Source organism: Lotus japonicus, chromosome 1 (assembly GCF_012489685.1).
Source record: "Lotus japonicus ecotype B-129 chromosome 1, LjGifu_v1.2".
In the NCBI taxonomy this organism is placed as follows: Eukaryota; Viridiplantae; Streptophyta; class Magnoliopsida; order Fabales; family Fabaceae; genus Lotus; species Lotus japonicus.
Window position 1 is genome coordinate 17,881,947 of NC_080041.1, and position 19,824 is coordinate 17,901,770.

General features: G+C 32.5%; 2 protein-coding genes across 2 annotated transcripts; both read right to left on the bottom strand.

Moving 5' to 3' along the window:
- Positions 1 to 17,520: 17,520 nt before the first annotated feature.
- On the bottom strand, positions 17,521 to 18,135 carry LOC130731670 (putative F-box/LRR-repeat protein At4g13960). The gene is made up of 2 exons (XM_057583929.1): positions 17,984 to 18,135; positions 17,521 to 17,885 (listed from the first exon to the last, which is right to left on the bottom strand). The coding sequence occupies exons 1-2, from the start codon at positions 18,101 to 18,103 to the stop codon at positions 17,595 to 17,597; spliced, it is 411 nt and encodes a 136-aa protein (XP_057439912.1). The 5' UTR covers positions 18,104 to 18,135; the 3' UTR covers positions 17,521 to 17,594.
- A 178-nt stretch (positions 18,136 to 18,313) lies between these two features.
- Positions 18,314 to 19,270, bottom strand: LOC130728808 (F-box protein At4g09920-like). The gene is made up of 2 exons (XM_057580382.1): positions 18,569 to 19,270; positions 18,314 to 18,364 (listed from the first exon to the last, which is right to left on the bottom strand). The coding sequence occupies exons 1-2, from the start codon at positions 19,268 to 19,270 to the stop codon at positions 18,314 to 18,316; spliced, it is 753 nt and encodes a 250-aa protein (XP_057436365.1).
- Positions 19,271 to 19,824: the final 554 nt, after the last annotated feature.

Here is a 19,824-nt window from a genome sequence, read left to right on the forward strand (position 1 = left end):
ACTTTATATGGATCTAAAAAGCTTGACTTCATATTGATCTAATTTCCATCATCATTTTTCTTCTTCTTCTTCTGCCTATAGTTTTGTGGATGTTGTACTCCGCTCATGTTATCCATGCGCTTAAATAACAATGTTGGGAACACATGCATTTGTGAAGAACTGTGGTGCCAATGGTACTCTTCCACCTTTTAGAGTGGCATCAACCGGACCAAGTTATGCAACAATTCGGGATGTTTCAACCTATACATGCAACAATCAAGTTTAGGGGGTACTAACAAGCATGCACACTTCCAAAAAAACACAAGCATGCACGATATCTGCCAACTCAAGTACTCCCTCTGTTATTATTTAACAATTCACTTTGAAGAATTTTTTTTTGTTCATATTTAACTGTCCACTTATCATTTCAAGAGAGCATTAAATGATGTTTTTACAACAAATGCCCTTGTCAGTATAATAAATAAGGAGAGATAACACATACTTTAAAGGGTAAAATAGAAAAATAATCCTCACTTTTTCAAAAAAATCAACAAAATTAATCACACCATTAATATGTGTGCCTCCACTCAAAGTGGACAGTTAAATAAGAATGGAAAGAGTATATTTTATGTTCTCTTTTTTTCATTTTTACTATAGCTGCGTATTTCTTGTTTTTGTTGTTTTCCTCCACTTGTGTTTTTTTTGGCTCACTAGCGAGAGCCTTGTTTCCTAGTAATATTAACTTAGATATGCTCAATAAATGAACAACGACCCTAACAAAGATTATTAAAATTAGCATGTGAGAATTTAGGTCAGCCTAAACTTGAAATATTGGCGATGCCCATGCGTCTGACACACTAATGTTAAACCATTAGCTCGGTCTTTCGTGCATGTGATGAATAGCTAGTGTTGGCTTTTATTGTAGCTTCAGCCAAGAAGACTTACTGATCTAAAACATAAGCTTTGATGCATTTACTAAGCTTCAACTTCAACACTATGCCGACGCAAATCAACAATTTTCTTGTAGTAATATGTTGAAAAGTTAAAATAAAATTATTCAAACCAAATCATACTCATTAAATATGATGGGTTCAACTCTAAATTTTCGATTAAGTGAAAATATTTTTCCTAGAACAATAGATTTTAAGATAGTTATAGTCGTAAGAAATGAATTTTCTTTCATTAACGTATCAATGAACATTATATATAGGGAATCTATATGATATGCAACTGAGTAGTAATAACTAGTTAACCAATTGTAACTATTAACAACTTTAATAACTTACGTAACACAACCAAATCAACATGCACAAGCTTAATGAGGAAACTCAAAGATAGATGCTTGCGGGTAAAATAGGTGTTTCTTATGGTACCTTAAATCGGGTCAAGATATGGTACCCAAAATGAGTTGGTATAGTAAATTTTTTTGAAAACATAAGCTTTTATTAGATAGAAAATAATTGATTTTACAGTTAACACATAACAAAGTGAGTAAAGATCCCCAATGCTAACATAGCAAAACCTAAAGCCAAACTCGCTCAATAAAGCAATACAAGGCAGCAAACATCCCTGCAATAATAGCAAGGCAAACCCAAAGCCACAACCACAAAGGCCAAACCCATGATCAAGTATTAAGCAACCAACAAGAAGAGACATCTATCAGGGGCTTAGAAGTGGTGAGAAGAAAGATTCGCAAACCCATCAAAAATGGGGTCTCATTTCGGCATTGGAGGGAACGTGAATCAACATGACGATGCTCGTTATTGTTTCCTTGTTGGCACAGATGTACAGTAGTTTTCTACTCTTTGATTCTTTGTTTTTTTGGGTTGAGGTACTCCTAGTACCTCCTCTTTATATATATATATATATATATATATATATTTGCTTACAAAAAAAAACAAGACGAATGTATCACATGAGTCAACAATAGTATTTTTGCAATAATGTACATTAAGATTAATAACATCGATTCGATCGGTGTTAGACATCTCCTTGGATCGAAAGCATGTCGCTGAGACCCAATGCTAGGATCGAGATATTCCCGACAACTGCTTCAAGGTTTCCGTGGACGCAAACAAAGGTCATTGGAGGACAATTGAGTTCCCAGTGAACAAGAGCACTATTGCACCAGAATTATAATTTCGAGAATTATAATTTCATTACTACACATGCCGTTAATTTACTGAACCACCTAATGTGGGTATCATACCCAAGAAAAAATACGGGAACCACATAAATCAATCACCAATCAATTTCAATATGTTTCAACCTTGTTTTTTTGTAAGGCAAAAGAAATGCATTTAAGATGACACAAGGAGTGTGCTATAACTATTAAAAGAATCCTAGACCTAAGCATCACTGGCAGGATTTTCATGCAAAATGTTCCTCCCCGGATGAGTTTTTAATATGTAACTTAAACATAAATAAATATAATTGAAAATGTTCTTCCCTCTGCCTTCCCAATTTTCCCTATTAAATTATAGTGCTTTTATATATATTTCCTTAAAATCATTTAAAAAGTCTGAAAATAACATATAGCATAAACTTATGTAGAAAATTTAATCGAAAATGACTGATAGATACCGTGGAAAATAGCACGACATACTCATCACAGTTTTATGTATTTTTCTCTAATTCGCAGTAGAACGTTAACTCTTACTTTAACTTTTATTTTATATTTTTTTATTTTTGGAAAAAATAACTGAAACCTCTCTCAATGATTGTCAAATGTCATTTATTTCTATCTTTTAAGCTTTCTTTTACATTGTATTTAGATGATATAGTCTAGGCATTCACTAAAAATGTTGAAGACATTGTCTTCTTAGTTCTTGCTTAAGGATGTTCTACACATGACTATCTCCTTAGGTTTTTCATACACATACTTTTTGGTGTTAATTTTAAGACTTTGAAGAGCATTATGTTCCTTCCACTATATTGGTTAGGCAACAATTTGGTAAGTTCGATCTTTTCGGTGAAATTAGTGAACTGTAGCATTTTTGAAGAACTTTGAGATAAGTACATCTTAGTCAAAACTCTAATGTTGTAATTAAGTTCCTTAGGTAAGTGGCAAGTTGCAACCTTTAATCAGTTTTGTGGAGTGTTATTACAGTAGTACCCTGCACACAAATTTAACTGATTTAAGATTGTTTTTTCTTGACAAAAATATTCATTATAAATTGAATATCCATGGGAACACACTTTTTATTGGATAAGTAATGCAATAGTACTCTATCCAGATAGGAAAAATATCCATAACTTGTACACAAATAAGTAGAGTCAATATATATTAATATTTTATACTCCTCATATGACATATTTTCAAAATCAAATTTTCACTCTTTTAAATATACATTTGCCCATGAAGATTCTAAAAATTATGGTAAAATGTATTTTTTTATAGCTTTAACATAAAAGAGCTCATCAACAACAGCTGCAATCACATCTTCAAAAGATCAAGTCCAAACTACTGCATTAGTATCTTTAAAATTAAGCAGAGCTGTTATCGAAAGAAGGCAGCAAGTCCTGACAAAAAAAAATTAAAAAAACAATTAAAATGTATATATACAAACTGGACCATGAAAATTAACTAAATTGAAAACTTGAAATTAGGCAACTGAGGATACAACTTAATCATTAAGGCCTGTTCAGCGACCAATTGATACATGGATCGATGCAGAATTGTACAGTATATAGAAAGTTGAATTGTTTTAGTTCTTGTCAAAATAAAAATGAGTTTCGCCCAAAATATTAACATGAATAATAAATAATGAAAGAATAAATTAAAACACTAACCTGAACTAAATGACTCCTTCTACCATGTTCTTCAATAAGAGAACCACCTTTAATTCAAGAGCTTATAAAAAAACCTGATAATTCAAGACTTTAATGGTTATTTAATTAAAAGCCAAACCTAAAAATTTGATTCCTAAAGATAAAAGAGGATGGCTTCTATGTGATGGTTTTGCAGCAGGTGATTAAGAATTCACTGAGCCGTGAGAAGTAGCGCTGAGGCATGGGACCGAGCTAGGAACACCCGGTTCAACTTGCATCACCAACGGGTTCATAACATACTGAAGTATGTTCGAAGAGTTCTGGACAAAAAATGAAATGAGTAAAAAACTTGCAAATAAGATTTTACTTTAGAGAGGAGAATAATGAGGAGAATTTCTTGAAATAAGGCCTTAGAATAAAGGGACCCTGCTCTGAAACTAACTTTAATCTATGAGACATGAGGGAGTCCATTTGTAATCTTCAAGGTGGGGAAATATGAGTGCCAACGGCAGCTTATATAGTACTGGACAAATGAATAAGAGATAGAAGTGGAAGGTTTGCATGTTGGTTTTGGCAAAATTGACCAATGAGAAACAATCTTGCAAAGGAAGAATAATAAGTACAGTGGGTGTTAGTTGAGGTCACAACATATATCTCCAAGAAGAAGAAAAAAAGCATGCACCTAGCCAGCCTCTTGGGAGTTAAAGCAACGTGGCATTGGAGACCACAATGGTTTAAATCAATTAATTGATTAAGAGAGTCTATATAATCTAATTGGACAAATTGAATTATGTGTATATTTCCACCACTCAAAAATTGATCTTTTAACAATTTTGAATCAATGTCTCGAGGCAATTAATTATCTGAAGTATAAGAAATGGAAATCTTGACACTCAAAATGGGTTAAATGTGCATTTGAATTGAAGATAACTACAAATTATAATTGGTCAAAATTTATGATTGGAAATATGTTAGTCTCAATAATCACGCACAATTAATAGTAAAGAAAATCTGTAAAGTAAAAAAAATTCAAAATAAGCAACGTGATTGGCTCTTCATGAAGTGGGAGATTAATGCTTTAAAAATTGAGTTAAACGAAAATTCTGATTAGCCAGAATTGTGATAATGGTAGACAGGTTGAGTAAAAGCATTTAATGTAAGTCTAAAAAAATTGAAAATATTACATTTAAGTCAACATAAAATAATTTACATGACTTATTACATGCTTACCCTTAATAATACATCAAATAGCAATTGAGCCATTCCCAAGTTTCCTAAAGCAGTAATACTAATTTCTTTTTGATTTTTTTTAATCCTAGAAAAATAGTGGAAACATCTCCCAATGGATGCCAAGTGTCAAAACTTGCCATCTTTTAGGTTCTCTTTTATATACTATTTAGATATATATATATATATATTTGCTTACAAAAAAAAAACAAGACAAATGTATCACATGAGTCAACAATAGTATTTTTCCAATAATGTACATTATGATTAATAATATCGATTCGATCGGTGTTAGACATCTCCTTGGATCGAAAGCATGTCGCTGAGACCCAATGCTAGGATCGAGATATCCCCGACAACTGCTTCAAGGTTTCCGTGGACGCAAACAAAGGTCATTGGAGGACAATTGAGTTCCCAGTGAACAAGAGCACTATTGCACCAGAATTATAATTTCGAGAATTATAATTTCATTACTACACATGTCGTTAATTTACTGAACCACCTAATGTGGGTATCATACCCAAGAAAAAATACGGGAACCACATAAATCAATCACCAATCAATTTCAATATGTTTCAACCTTGTTTTTTTGTAAGGCGAAAGAAATGCATTTAAGATGACACAAGGAGTGTGCTATAACTATTAAAAGAATCCTAGACCTAAGCATCACTGGCAGGTACAAGGAGAAAATAATAAGAGCAAGAAATTTGGAGGAAAAATAAAACAGAATCAAACAGCTAGGGACCACCACCTAAACAGGATTCTTATAACAATTGTAGAACCAGCAGCAAAAAGATTTCAGTCCAGATTTCCATTTCATGACCAGATTTGTTAACAGACTAGACAGATTTTTTATTTAAGCCAAATTTGGATTAGAAGAAATACAAAGCAAAGAGAAGAAGAGTAAAAATCAAAAGAAAAAAAGAGCTTTAAGAGCTACTTTCAATATCTGCTACTGTACAAGCAGGGTCAAAAAACCAAAGTCTGCACTAAATGCACAACCATCACAAACAGAACCCTCCTATCCCTGCAGGTAATACGAAAGCATCATGGCAGCAGCACAAATGGCCTCACAGCCACAGTTCAGCACAGACCAAACAGATTTGAGCGGGATGGATATAGCAGGCATGTTGTCACATATTATAGAACAATGATAAAATACATACATCAAGCAGTACATACACCTAGAAATACCTTGCATTTATCTCTTCTCATCACATCACATCACATCACATATCATATACATCTATCACTCACTCTTAAGACGTTTGTTTTAGCCAAATAGTTGTTTAGTTAGTGGTGCTCTTCTACTCCATGTATTGGGTCGTTGTATCCTGTACTTCGTCATGAGAACTTTTCTCTCATATATCCTGTACTCCATGTATTGGGTCGTTGTATCCTGTACTGTCAATCGAGGAATATGACAGTAACAGCAAGTTTATGCAGGCATATGAGTGTAAGAAGTAAGTAAGAATTTGATCATAACTTTAAACTGCAATTCGAAAAGATCCGGATTTTCTTACATACCTCCTCAATGTGTAGAGACTCTACATTAGGAATTGCATTGAAAGGAACATTAAAAGCGTTGATATGTGCTTTCACAACCTGGGGCATGGGTTTAAACCCTGTAGGGTAGCCTAGTTCAAAACAGGGAGCTGTAACATACAAATCCTCAACAATGGGACACCCATTAAGAATTTTCATCACATCATCCCTTTGACGAAACAAAACGTTAATCAAATGAAGGGTTGTGAGTGAGGGAAAATCAACAGGACCAACAGAACCATATTCAATGATTATCTCACTCAGCTTCAGAACCACGAGGGTTTTGAAGGAGGTGAAAATACCGGGCAACAAGCGCAAGTTAAGATGTCTTGACGACAGCTGGAGATTCTTAACGCCACGTCGTTTTGCAGCTTCGATCCACTCGTCTGTGTTGAACCGGCTTCGGTATTGGCAGAGCTGAGAGTTAGAGACGATGGAGAGCGTCTCGATCGGGTGGTGCTGGACGAGCGGGGAAAGGAAATTTTTTATACTTCTTTCTAATTGTAAAACTTTCTAAGTATATATATATATATATATATATATATATAAATTAAAATTAATTTAATAATAATTATTGAATTTAAAAAAAAACAAATAAAACTTATTACTATTTTTACACTACCTGATAAGATGTAAAAGTTACTTTGAACATTTGTATTAGCATTTTCCTCTAAATTAAATAAATTAAATTAAAATATTAAAAATGAATAAATTTGTTTAAGTCATTAGCTATTCAACTACCTACTAAAATGTATAACTCAATTGAAATTTTGTTATAAATACACCAGAAAACAAAAACAAAAATTCATTTGTATTTTTTTTTAGAAAGCAAAAGAGTGTATTGTTCACAGCTTTGAAAAACAAAGCTAAAAAGGAGGCAAAACAAGCAAGGGGGTGATTAGTAGAAACAAAAAGCTAACCGCCCCTCCAGGAAGTACGGCCTCCAGACGAAAGCATACCAAAAACTATACAACATCCAAAGACCCTAAACCCAACCAAACATAAAAGCCCAAAAGCTACAACCAAAAAGGCTCAAAGACCAAAAGAAAGGATAAAGCACCCGACTCCGATCAGAAACTCCAAACTACCAATCACTACCCCTAAGGAGGCCTACACGCTTGAATCTGGGCCGTAATTTGATTCAAAGCAAATTCATCTGTACAATCATACCTAATTCCTTTGTATTATTACATTAACATATATAAACTAAAAACTTATCGATATAATTTTCAAATCAATTATTTATTCAACTACCAACTAATTTTCATGTTTATTGTGTAAGGTAGAATAGAACATGACAAAAGACTCATGAAACATAACACTTTAGTTCTCTAAAAAAGAGTGCAAAAAAGAAAAAGAAAAAAGACACTCTAATAAAGAAAAACTATACTTTTATTTGAGGTAGGAAGATTAATACGAGTTAATATAATGATCTAATAAAATATTTAATTAGATACAAAAATTTGTTTTTAAAATATATTAGTCATAGTCATTTATTTTCAAATTTAATTATCATAAAAAAATTAATTAAATACATTAAGCAGTAAATCCTCCTGCCTTTGTATTAAAATAAAGGAAGCAATAGCAAATTTCTTTGTCACTACCGGAGGCGATGAACAACCAAACCTCTAAACCTACGATCGAAGACGATGAGGGATGAGCAATCTACCACATGCATGTTCAGATTCAAAACAATCACAAAGAGCAAGAGAGGGAGGGTGGTTTTTTTTTTCTTCCGGAGATGCATTTGGCGTAAATCGCCACTTCAATTAGCGATTTCACTTTTGTTTTCTTTTTTTTAAATCGCACCTTCTAGTGGCGATTTCAATTTTTTTTTATTATTTTTCCTATCTCATTTACTGACGAAAATGAGATCCGTCACAACATCCCGATGAATAAAAGAGAATTAGCGACAGAACGAGGAGAAATAACTCTTTCGTCGCAAAGCAATTAGCGAGGAAATATTATATGCGACGGAAACACATTCTGTCACAAACTGTTAGTCAATAATTAAAATAGAGTTAGCGACGGAACATTAAGGGGGAATTTGCTTAGCTACATAATATTTTGTGACCGATAACTTCTATCCATTTTCCGTCGCTAATTTCTTTTCAAGTATTAGGATTTTGTGACGGATTTTGTTTCCGTCACTAAAAGAGATAGGAGAAATAAAAAAATGTTATTAATTGTTATCGCCATTGGTAGGGGCGATTTTGAAAAAATAATAATAATTAAAAAGTGAAATCCCGAATCACAGTGGCGATTCACACTAAATCTCTAAATAAAAATAAAACTAATCGAAAACAGTAAATAACATCTAAAACTGCTATATATGTGTTCAAATGTCCAAAGTTGATAGAAGATTTTTGTGTGGCCTAGAACTTTCTTCATGTGGCTAGGGGGCTAGGCTTAGGGGAGACCGTGATGTGGTCAGAGTTTAAGACTTATCAAAGCTGTCATGGTCTTTTCAATTTTAAATAATACTTTTTCAGGCGGGTTCGGGTTCCGATGGTTTGAATTTAGAAATTCGAACCCGCCCGAAATCACATGTATCTAACTGATTATTTTAACCGTTGACCCAAAAATTAGTCTTTACCCGCCTGCCCAGTGTTTTGTATCTTCGGTTAAAGCGGATCTCGGGCGGGTTGTGATTTATGCTCACCCCTAATATTTTTTTTGCCTCTGTTAGTTAGTGACGGAAAAATACCTGACATAAAATCCTAGTATATAATATGTAAAGAAGTCACAAACAAAATTTCATCGCTAAATTTTGCGACGGAATAATTTCTAAATTTTGTCACTAATTTTGTTTTTCATTATTCACTAGAATTTTGTGACGAATAACTTCCCCGCAAAGAACATTTCGTCATTAAACATTTTGCGACGGATTTCTTCTCTCTTCATTTTCCGTCACTAATACCTTTCATATTATATGTATACTAGGATTTTTTGCGGGATATCTTCGATCACTAACAATGAGAATGAAAAAAAAGGGTGTCGTCACTGCCAGTGGCGATTTCATAAAAAAAAAGGTTATTGCCACTGGATGTAGAGATTTATACTAGTTCTATAATTAAAACAAAAGTTCACAAGTTTGGTAATTTATTTTTAAATTTGCACTAGCCAAGTAAAAAGTCTGATATATATGAAACTATGTTGGTTTCAACTTTGTTGAAAGTGACGACGACCTTTTCAAGTTCGCCAAGTTATTTGTAGGTGGCGCAATTTAAGAATTTAAAATTAATGAGAGTCTTTTCTATAAGTAAAACAGAACATAACGAATTTTTGAATTTTTTTAAGTGCACGCCGTTATGAGTATGCAGAATTTCAAATTTTAATATTACTGACAGCTTTTACTGTTGGTAATAAGTTTTTGAATTTTTTAAACTCTATCAAGTTATTGTTGGGTGGAAATTTCAAATTATGAAATTATTGAAGACATTTTCCATTGTAAAACAATCTGCAAAATGGCGGTAACTAATCCCACAAAAAAATTTATCGCTAAATTACCGACGTCTTTTTCTGTGGGTAAGTTAAACTTATAAAAAAACACGTTACCTACAAGCACAGTTTTGGGACCATCAGCAATAGTCATCTGTAATTCAGTATTTTCTTGTAGTGACATCATTCACCTTCATTGCAGATTCCTTACTCTATGTTATTGTGGAAATTACCTATATTGGGATGCTATGGATTTTGAGATGGACTAGAACACTTCCGGTTCATAGTGGAGTAGTAATATTTTAATCCATCCCGGTTCGCAAAGAAATCAAGTTTAGGGGGTACTAACAAGCATGCACACTTCCAAAAAAACACAAGCATGCACGATATCTGCCAACTCAAGTACTCCCTCTGTTCCTATTTAACAATTCACTTTGAAGAATTTTTTTTTGTTCCTATTTAACTGTCCACTTATCATTTCAAGAGAACATTAAATGATGTTTTTACAACAAATGTCCTTGTCAGTACAATAAATAAGGAGAGATAACACATACTTTAAAGGGTAAAATAGAAAAATAATCCTCACTTTTTCAAAAAATCAACAAAATTAATCACACCATTAATATGTGTGCCTCCACTCAAAGTGGACAGTTAAATAAGAACGGAAAGCGTATATTTTATGTTCTCTTTTTTTCATTTTTACTATAGCTGTGTACTTCTTGTTTTTGTTGTTTTCCTCCACTTGTGTTTTTTTTGGCTCACTAGAAAGAGCCTTGTTTCCTAGTAATATTAACTTAGATATGCTCAATAAATGCACAACGACCCTAACAAAGATTATTAAAATTAGCATGTGAGAATTTAGGTCAGCCTAAACATGAAATATTGGCGATGCCCATGAGTCTGACACACTAATGTTAAACCATTAGCTCGGACTTTCGTGCAAGTGATGAATAGCTAGTGTTGGCTTTTATTGTAGCTTCAGCCAGGAAGACTTACTGATCTAAAACATAAGCTTTGATGCATTTAATAAGCTTCAACTTCAACACTATGCCGACGCTAATCAACAATTTTCTTGTAGTGATATGTTGAAAAGTTAAAATAAAATTATTCAAACCAAATCATACTCATTAAATATGATGGGTTCAACTCTAAATTTTCGATTAAGTGAAAATATTTTTCCTAGAACAATAGATTTTAAGATAGTTATAGTCGTAAGAAATGAATTTTCTTTCATTAACGTATCAATGAACATTATATATAGGGAATCTATATGATATGCAACTGAGTAGTTATAACTAGTTAACCAATTGTAACTATTAACAACTTTAATAACTTACATAACATAACCAAATCAACATGCACAAGCTTAATTAGGAAACTCAAAGATAGATGCTTGCGGGTAAAATAGCTGTTTCTTATGGTACCTTAAATCGGGTCAAGATATGGTACCCAAAATGAGCTGTTTCTTATAGTAAATTTTTTTGAAAACATAAGCTTTTATTAGATAGAAAATAATTAATTTTACAGTTAACACATAACAATGTGAGTAAAGATCCCCAATGCTAACATAGCAAAACCTAAAGCCAAACTCGCTCAATAAAGCATTACAAGGCAGCAAACATCCCTGCAATAATAGCAAGGCAAACCCAAAGCCACAACCACTAAGGCCAAACCCATGATCAAGTATTAAGCAACCAACAAGAAGAGACATCTATCAGGGGCTTAGAAGTGGTGAGAAGAAAGATTCGCAAACCCATCAAAAATGGGGTCTCATTTCGGCATTGGAGGGAACGTGAATCAACAAGACTATGCTCGTTATTGTTTCCTTGTTGGCACAGATGTACAGTAGTTTTCTACTCTTTGATTCTTTGTTTTTTTGGGTTGAGGTACCCCTAGTACCTTCTCTTTATATATATATATACTAGTATGTATACCCGTGCCGATGCACAGGGCATATTTCTGAGTATATAATAATTTTTTTAATATATATAGTTATTTATTTTGTATAAATGAAAAATAAATATAAATATAATTTTTTATTTGATTAATTTTTTTATGATATAATAAATTGTATATTTTTGTTTTTTTCTTTTATTTTTGTTTTTTCTATCTCCATATAAGTCTACAAAATTTATAACTTATGAAATTTGATAGAAAATATGTATTACATATTAAATTACATTTTTTTACACTATATAACTAAATACGGTTGGGTATTCAAAATTTAAAGGATGCAATAATAATTCTCTTATATAAAATACTATAAAAAAGCAAGAACATATAATTAAATATCGCAATAAATATCTCTGGTGGAAAAACACAACATTCCAATGAAGCATACAAAAATTTTGGATTTAAAATCCAATCTATCTAATTGTTCACCACCAAGATAAATAAAAAACACAATAATTTTTTTTCATAATTGACTTCTAGTGGGAGAATTTTTTCACGAAATTATTTCGTTCATGACTCCAACATGAATAACGTGTGAATCATGTTTATGAATTTCAAACCAAACAGAATTATATTGTTTTTTATTTTTAACTTGAAAGTATTTTAATATAAATGTTTTTTCCCGTGAAATCTATATTTTCACAATCAAATTAAAATGGTTTTGTATATTTACTCTTAAAATTATTTAAAAGTATGGAAAAAGTACTAAAATTTTATTAAAATTTTTTCTATTAGATTCAAATTAAAGTATTTTAATGCAAAATGTTCATCACGTAGGAACTTTGTACAACATAATTAATAAATATAGACTAAATATGTTAATTCTTCTCTAATCCTTCGTGGGAGCCCTATATTCACAATCAACTTTACTAAAATTGTATTAAAACATTTTCTATTATTTTCAACTTGAAAGTATTTTCATGTAAACTAATCCTCATGCAGGATCTTTTTACTATATAATTAACAAATATAGACTAAATATGTTTATTCTTCTCTAATTCATCGTGGGAGCTCTATATTCACAATAAAATTAAAATACATATATATATATATATTTACTCTTAAATTATTTAAAAAGTATGAGAAAAGTACTAAATTATAACCAAACATTTTATATTAATTTCAACTTGAAAGTATTTAAATGCAAAATGTTCCTCATGTAGGAGCTTTTTACTATATAATTAATAAATATAGACTAAATATGTTTATTTTTCTCTATATTCCCGTGGGAGCCCTATATTCACAATCAAATTATAACGCTTATGTATATCAACTCTTAAATTATTTAAAAAGTATGAGAAAAGTACTACTAAAACTATACAAAATATTTTCTATTAGTTTCAACTTGAAAGCATTTTCATGCAAAATGTTCCTCCCCGGATGAGTTTTTTAATATGTAACTTAAACATAAATAAATATAATTGAAAATGTTCTTCCCTCTGGCTTCCCAATTTTCCCTATTAAATTATAGTGCTTTTATATATATTTCCTTAAAATCATTTAAAAAGTCTGAAAATAACATATAGCATAAACTTATGTAGAAAATTTAATCGAAAATGACTGATAGATACCGTGGAAAATAGCACGACATACTCATCACAGTTTTATGTATTTTTCTCTAATTCGTAGTAGAACGTTAACTCTTACTTTAACTCTTTTTTTTTATTTTAATTTTTTTGGAAAAAATAACTGAAACCTCTCTCAATGATTGTCAAATGTCATTTATTTCTATCCTTTAAGCTTTCTTTTACATTGTATTTAGATGATATAGTCTAGGCATTCACTAAAAATGTTGAAGACATTGTCTTCTTAGTTCTTGCTTAAGGATGTTCTACACATGACTATCTCCTTAGGTTTTTCATACACATACTTTTTGGTGTTAATTTTAAGACTTTGAAGAGCATTCTGTTCCTTCCACTATATTGGTTAGGCAACAATTTGGTAAGTTCGATCTTTTCGGTGAAATTGGTGAACTGTAGCATTTTTTAAGAACTTTGAGATAAGTACATCTTAGTCAAAACTCTAATGTTGTAATTAAGTTCCTTAGGTAAGTGGCAAGTTGCAACCTTTAATCAGTTTTGTGGAGTGTTATTACAGTAGTACCCTGCACACAAATTTAACTGATTTAAGATTGTTTTTTCTTGACAAAAATATTCATTATAAATTGAATATCCATGGGAACACACTTTTTATTGGATAAGTAATGCAATAGTACTCTATCCAGATAGGAAAAATATCCATAACTTGTACACAAATAAGTAGAGTCAATATATATTAATATTTTATACTCCTCATATGACATATTTTCAAAATCAAATTTTCACTCTTTTAAATATACATTTGCCCATGAAGATTCTAAAAATTATGGTAAAATGTATTTTTTTTATAGCTTTAACATAAAAGAGCTCATCAACAACAACTGCAATCACATCTTCAAAAGATCAAGTCCAAACTACTGCATTAGTATCTTTAAAATTAAGCAGAGCTGTTATCGAAAGAAGGCAGCAAGTCCTGACAAAAAAAATTTAAAAAAACAATTAAAATGTATATATACAAACTGGACCATGAAAATTAACTAAATTGAAAACTTGAAATTAGGCAACTGAGGATACAACTCAATCATTAAGGCCTGTTCAGCGACCAATTGATACATGGATCGATGCAGAATTGTACAGTATATAGAAAGTTGAATTGTTTTAGTTCTTGTCAAAATAAAAATGAGTTTCGCCAAAAATATTAACATGAATAATAAATAATGAAAGAATAAATTAAAACACTAACCTGAACTAAATGACTCCTTCTACCATGTTCTTCAATAAGAGAACCACCTTATAATTCAAGAGCTTATAAAAAAAACCTGATAATTCAAGACTTTAATGGTTATTTAATTAAAAGCCAAACCTAAAAATTTGATTCCTAAAGATAAAAGAGGATGGCTTCTATGTGATGGTTTTGCAGCAGGTGATTAAGAATTCACTGAGCCGTGAGAAGTAGCGCTGAGGCATGGGACCGAGCTAGGAACACCCGGTTCAACTTGCATCACCAACGGGTTCATAACGTACTGAAGTATGTTCGAAGAGTTCTGGACAAAAAATGAAATGAGTAAAAAACTTGCAAATAAGATTTTACTTTAGAGAGGAGAATAATGAGGAGAATTTTTGAAATAAGGCCTTAGAATAAAGGGACCCTGCTTTGAAACTAACTTTAATCTATGAGACATGAGAGAGTCCATTTGTAATCTTCAAGGTGGGGAAATATGAGTGCCAACGGCAGCTTATATAGTACTGGACAAATGAATAAGAGATAGAAGTGGAAGGTTTGCATGTTGGTTTTGGCAAAATTGACCAATGAGAAACAATCTTGCAAAGGAAGAATAATAAGTACAGTGGGTGTTAGTTGAGGTCACAACATATATCTCCAAGAAGAAGAAAAAAAGCATGCACCTAGCCAGCCTCTTGGGAGTTAAAGCAACGTGGCATTGGAGACCACAATGGTTTAAATCAATTAATTGATTAAGAGAGTCTATATAATCTAATTGGACAAATTGAATTATGTGTATATTTCCACCACTCAAAAATTGATCTTTTAACAATTTTGAATCAATGTCTCGAGGCAATTAATTATCTGAAGTATAAGAAATGGAAATCTTGACACTCAAAATGGTTTAAATGTGCATTTGAATTGAAGATAACTACAAATTATAATTGGTCAAAATTTATGATTGGAAATATGTTAGTCTCAATAATCACGCACAATTAATAGTAAAGAAAATCTGTAAAGTAAAAAAAATTCAAAATAAGCAACGTGATTGGCTCTTCATGAAGTGGGAGATTAATGCTTTAAAAATTGAGTTAAACGAAAATTCTGATTAGCCAGAATTGTGATAATGGTAGACAGGTTGAGTAAAAGCATTTAATGTAAGTCTAAAAAATTTGAAAATATTACATTTAAGTCAACATAAAATAATTTACATGGCTTATTACATGCTTACCCTTAATAATACATCAAATAGCAATCGAGCCATTCCCAAGTTTCCTAAAGCAGTAATACTAATTTCTTTTTGATTTTTTTTAATCCTAGAAAAATAGTGGAAACATCTCCCAATGGATGCCAAGTGTCAAAACTTGCCATCTTTTAGGTTCTCTTTTATATACTATTTAGATATATATATATATATATATATACAAAAAAAAACAAGACGAATGTATCACATGAGTCAACAATAGTATTTTTCCAATAATGTACATTATGATTAATAACATCGATTCGATCGGTGTTAGACATCTCCTTGGATCGAAAGCATGTCGCTGAGACCCAATGCTAGGATCGAGATATCCCCGACAACTGCTTCAAGGTTTCCGTGGACGCAAACAAAGGTCATTGGAGGACAATTGAGTTCCCAGTGAACAAGAGCACTATTGCACCAGAATTATAATTTCGAGAATTATAATTTCATTACTACACATGTCGTTAATTTACTGAACCACCTAATGTGGGTATCATACCCAAGAAAAAATACGGGAACCACATAAATCAATCACCAATCAATTTCAATATGTTTCAACCTTGTTTTTTTGTAAGGCGAAAGAAATGCATTTAAGATGACACAAGGAGTGTGCTATAACTATTAAAAGAATCCTAGACCTAAGCATCACTGGCAGGTACAAGGAGAAAATAATAAGAGCAAGAAATTTGGAGGAAAAATAAAACAGAATCAAACAGCTAGGGACCACCACCTAAACAGGATTCTTATAACAATTGTAGAACCAGCAGCAAAAAGATTTCAGTCCAGATTTCCGTTTCATGACCAGATTTGTTGACAGACTAGACAGATTTTTTATTTAAGCCAAATTTGGATTAGAAGAAATACAAAGCAAAGAGAAGAAGAGTAAAAATCAAAAGAAAGAAAGAGCTTTAAGAGCTACTTTCAATATCTGCTACTGTACAAGCAGGGTCAAAAAAACCAAAGTCTGCACTAAATGCACAACCATCACAAACAGCACCCTCCTATCCCTGCAGGTAATACGAAAGCATCATGGCAGCAGCACAAATGGCCTCACAGCCACAGTTCAGCACAGACCAAATAGATTTGAGCGGGATGGATATAGCAGGCATGTTGTCACATATTATGGAACAATGATAAAATACATACATCAAGCAGTACATACACCTAGAAATACCTTGCATTTATCTCTTCTCATCACATCACATCACATATCATATACATCTATCACTCACTCTTAAGACGTTTGTTTTAGCCAAATAGTTGTTTAGTTAGTGGTGCTCTTCTACTCCATGTATTGGGTCGTTGTATCCTGTACTTCGTCATGAGAACTTTTCTCTCATGATTTCATTTTTCATCAATAATATTTCCTCTTTCAAAAAAAATTATTCTCTATTAATGTCTCTCTCTAGTAGTCTACACCATTAAAGTTATAGAAAATATTGCAACAATGATGTAAACACCAACAAAATAAAAAATATACTTAAATAGTCAAATCATACATTGAAAATCATATAAGATAAAGTAACAATTCCACATAATTGAACAAATAAAAGTTTATAGGAAAAAAGTAACACATGTTCATAACGACATAAGACCATATCCTCTCAAATCCAACAATAGCAATTGCATTCATGGGTAGAAGAAATTATTGGAAACAGCAGATATTTAGAACCTAGTTGCACTCAATTTTACATGCTTGAGAGATCCTCGGGCACCTGGATAAATAATTGAAGAATTGGTCCTTCTCAGATTCCGTTGAGTGATAAGGGTCCATGTGAATAGTCAGCACTTGTAAAACCCTCGCATTTTGAAGGATATATGCTGCCAAATCAAAATCTTCATACATGCTTTTAACCGGATAGTGTCTAACAGAACATGTTTTGAGGTGCAATGAAACACATTCTGGAACAACAGGTTCTATGGTATGTTCCAATTGATCTTCGATAATTCTCCTGTACTTACCCTGTTAAACACAGACAAATAATAATCAAGATTTATGAAAAGATAAACCGAGAAGAGCACAAACAAAAATGATATATCCATAAATTAACCACTAGAAACCTTTTCAATGGCAAGAGATTGAAGATTGGGACAATAAGGAAGCACTTCCACTACATCAAACCAGCCACGGAAGCGAGGAAAGGTAAGCTCAAGGCTGATTAAGTTTCGAAACACAGGCATTTCTCTGTAGTAGGAATTGATATAATTGTCTTTGTCCCTACGCTCAATCTGCAAAATGTTTCATGGTAAGCAAAATTTGAATTAAAAGAAATACTAGGAGTATTTCAATCCTTGTACAAAAGGTAGCACTAGGCAAAATAAAACCAAAAACCAGAAGAATTTCCGCTACTCAACTACTGTACAGATAAGAAAACCAAAAAACATAACCTACTAACTCCAAAGAAGCAAACGATGACACCAGCCACTATCCCTTACAGATAGCTAAAAACACAACAAGCAATCAAGAACCACTTGATCAACACCTTTCCACTGATGATATTAAAACCCGCACCCACCCTTCCAAGAACAATCGAGGAATATGACAGTAACAGCAAGTTTATGCAGGCATATGAGTGTAAGAAGTAAGTAAGAATTTGATCATAACTTTAAACTGCAATTCGAAAAGATCCAGATTTTCTTACATACCTCCTCAATGTGTAGAGACTCTACATTAGGAATTGCATTGAAAGGAACATTAAAAGCGTTGATATGTGCTTTCACAACCTGGGGCATGGGTTTAAACCCTGTAGGGTAGCCTAGTTCAAAACAGGGAGCTGTAACATACAAATCCTCAACAATGGGACACCCATTAAGAATTTTCATCACATCATCCCTTTGACGAAACAAAACGTTAATCAAATGAAGGGTTGTGAGTGAGGGAAAATCAACAGGACCAACAGAACCATATTCAATGATTATCTCACTCAGCTTCAGAACCACGAGGGTTTTGAAGGAGGTGAAAATACCGGGCAACAAGCGCAAGTTAAGATGTATTGACGACAGCTGGAGATTCTTAACGCCACGTCGTTTTGCAGCTTCGATCCACTCGTCTGTGTTGAACCGGCTTCGGTATTGGCAGAGCTGAGAGTTAGAGACGATGGAGAGCGTCTCGATCGGGTGGTGCTGGACGAGCGGGGAAAGGAGAACCTTGTCGACGAAGCGGCGGAAGCGGATGTAGGCCTCTTCTTCGTCTTCAGCTTTGTCGTCGAAGTGGAGCACGATGAGGGAGTTGCAGATTGAGTTCCACCGCTTGGAGATGACTGTGGTGGTGAATGCGAATTTGGTTGGCAGAAATGAGAGGATGTAGCGGTGGATTTCGTCCGGTAAGGCGCTGATTCGATCTTCCATCAGCGGCGTTTTCTTCCGTATTTTGACTCAGCGGAGCAGGGATTTGGACTCAGAGAGAGCAGAAGAATAGATGAAGATGAGTTTTGATAATGCTGCGTTAGGGTTTCTTCAAATGAGATTTTTATACCAAGTTGATATGGAAAGTGACGTCTTCAATCCCAATAAACATACACGTAAATGCAATAACACCAATTATTTCTCACGCTGTATATAGTTTATAGAATTGTGAGTAAACAGACACGTAAATGTAATAACACCCTATATTTCTCCACGCTATATTTAATCTATATATATATGTAAAGCTCACTTGAGCTATAAGTATTAAATGTATTCTTTTCAAAAAAAAAGTTTTAAATGTATTAAACAATATTGAAATAATTAATAATAAGTGGATGTATATTGAAAGTTGAACAGAATTTGTTAAATTTTTTAATTTCCGATATTATAAATTAAATTTTAATTATTAATTACTACATGAGGGAAATTTTTAAGTGATATAATAATAATTGAAATTGACTAACTTTACATTAATAACAATATTAGATGGTTAATAG